This window comes from Austrofundulus limnaeus, unplaced genomic scaffold, assembly GCF_001266775.1.
Source record: "Austrofundulus limnaeus strain Quisiro unplaced genomic scaffold, Austrofundulus_limnaeus-1.0 Scaffold128, whole genome shotgun sequence".
NCBI classification, from domain to species: domain Eukaryota; kingdom Metazoa; phylum Chordata; class Actinopteri; order Cyprinodontiformes; family Rivulidae; genus Austrofundulus; species Austrofundulus limnaeus.
The window spans coordinates 319,923-321,662 of record NW_013952530.1 but is presented as its reverse complement, the minus strand read 5'-3'; the positions used below and the strand labels follow the sequence as shown (position 1 = coordinate 321,662).

Below are 1,740 nucleotides of genomic sequence, written 5' to 3'. Positions count from 1 at the left end.
CCATTCCACATTATTACAAATAACTTCATTTCAGGACATTTTTTGAATTCTTTTATGTATGGATCATTTGGGTTGTTACCGACATCTGGTAAAAATTTCATGTCATTAGCACCTCTAGTAATATATTTACTGAGAAAAATGGTGACGTGTTCAATACTTATTTTACCCGCTGTATTTCTCTATAAGTGCAGCTTGATTCAGCAGCTGAATAAAAGTGACCTCAGTTTATGCGTGCTTGTCCRCAGGTTCCTTTTTTTCRTGCTCTGTTCWATTACTCGCCACACATATGCTCTTTCCTTTATTTTCCTCATCCTTCTGTCCTGACATTTACTCCTCTGCTGGGCCCTGCACGGCTGAGGAATTGAGTTCACGCAGATCAAACAAACTCCCTGAAGTGCAGTTAGTTGGGAAATGATGCATGTTGAGATAGAGGGCATCTCTATTCAAAAATTGCATGCGCATTTGTCATTCTGTACATTATTCCTGTCACCCCAGGATTATTTCCTAGTTGGATTCTTGCCGTATCCTTTTATTTTCCTCACCACAAAATGATCTCCTTTTGTAAGGTACTTTGATACAGTATGTGTCCACTATGGTTGACAGACTGATCGTTCACTGCTTCACCTTGTGTCGAAAACAGRAACAGTAATGGAGTTGTAATTCATGCAACCTTTTGCTTTTGTCATTGCATTTGCCCATRCATAACTCTTCAACCTGTGACAATAAGTTAAAGTAGAATGTGTTTGAAGACATTTTGTTAAACTGTTTGTTCTACAGAATTGTGTGTCTCCTGAATGATGCTACTGGCTACAGAGTTCAAGAAGCTCAGGTGGAGGTGTGTGTGAGAGACTGTGTCAACGACTATAAAGCCCTGTCACCACGACCATTCACCTTTGTGGTAAGGAAATGATTGGCAAAAGATTTGCCAATGAGGCTTTTGTTATTATTATTATTTATTTGTTTATTTATCATTGAAGTATGTAGTCAGTCAAATCAGAAGCTGAACCTGTTGTATTATATAGCTAACCAGAGGTTTTTATGGATAAAAATACTCCAGATTGATTATTTACAACAAGATTTATATTCAGAATTATTTGCATTTTAAAGTTAGTCAATCTGAATATAAAATTTAATGGAATAAATGTTTTTTTTTATCTTGTTAAGACTCCATACTTCACCCGTATCCAGCCATCTCAGGGTCCCATTTCAGGYGGCACTCGAGTCACCATTGGAGGAAGCTATCTTAATGCAGGCAGCTACGTGTCTGTCAGCATAGGACCACAACCATGCCACTTTAAAAGGTAAGAAAATGATCCATTTTGGACACTCAGACATCAAACTGAAAACAACTAMATTTGGACAAAAATACAAGACCAGTACAGAGTATTTAACCATAACTAGATCATTTGCATTGTAGTGGGAATGCTTAATGCTGAAAGTTTTTTTTTGCCAAATAGTTAAAAATGTTTAAGCTAGCTTAAAATAGGGAAAAAAGTAGCTGAAATATCTTAAAGTATCTGTGACATGCCTATCCTCCAAATACAAAAAGTCAAAGAAAGCATATTTATACTTAAGAAAATTGGCATAGTACATGATTTTGCCCATTTTGTCACATAACTGGCCTATTTTCTTTTAAATTTGTCTCGGCCAAAGTGAAACAGGAAGTGACATCAAAGGGGAACTCACTAAAATAAACTCACTGGTCTCGGTTTATTAAAACAATATTATTATATATAACTC

At 36.1% G+C, this 1,740-nt stretch overlaps 1 protein-coding gene across 1 annotated transcript in view; it reads left to right on the top strand.

Moving 5' to 3' along the window:
• The window catches only part of LOC106522373 (plexin-A1), a gene marked incomplete in the record, with an annotated part of 278,427 nt that overhangs the window by 217,479 nt on the left and 59,208 nt on the right, over positions 1 to 1,740 (top strand). Inside the window, 2 exon segments of the mRNA XM_014015353.1 lie at positions 778 to 898; positions 1,165 to 1,301. Coding sequence (XP_013870807.1) covers positions 778 to 898; positions 1,165 to 1,301 — 258 coding nt within the window.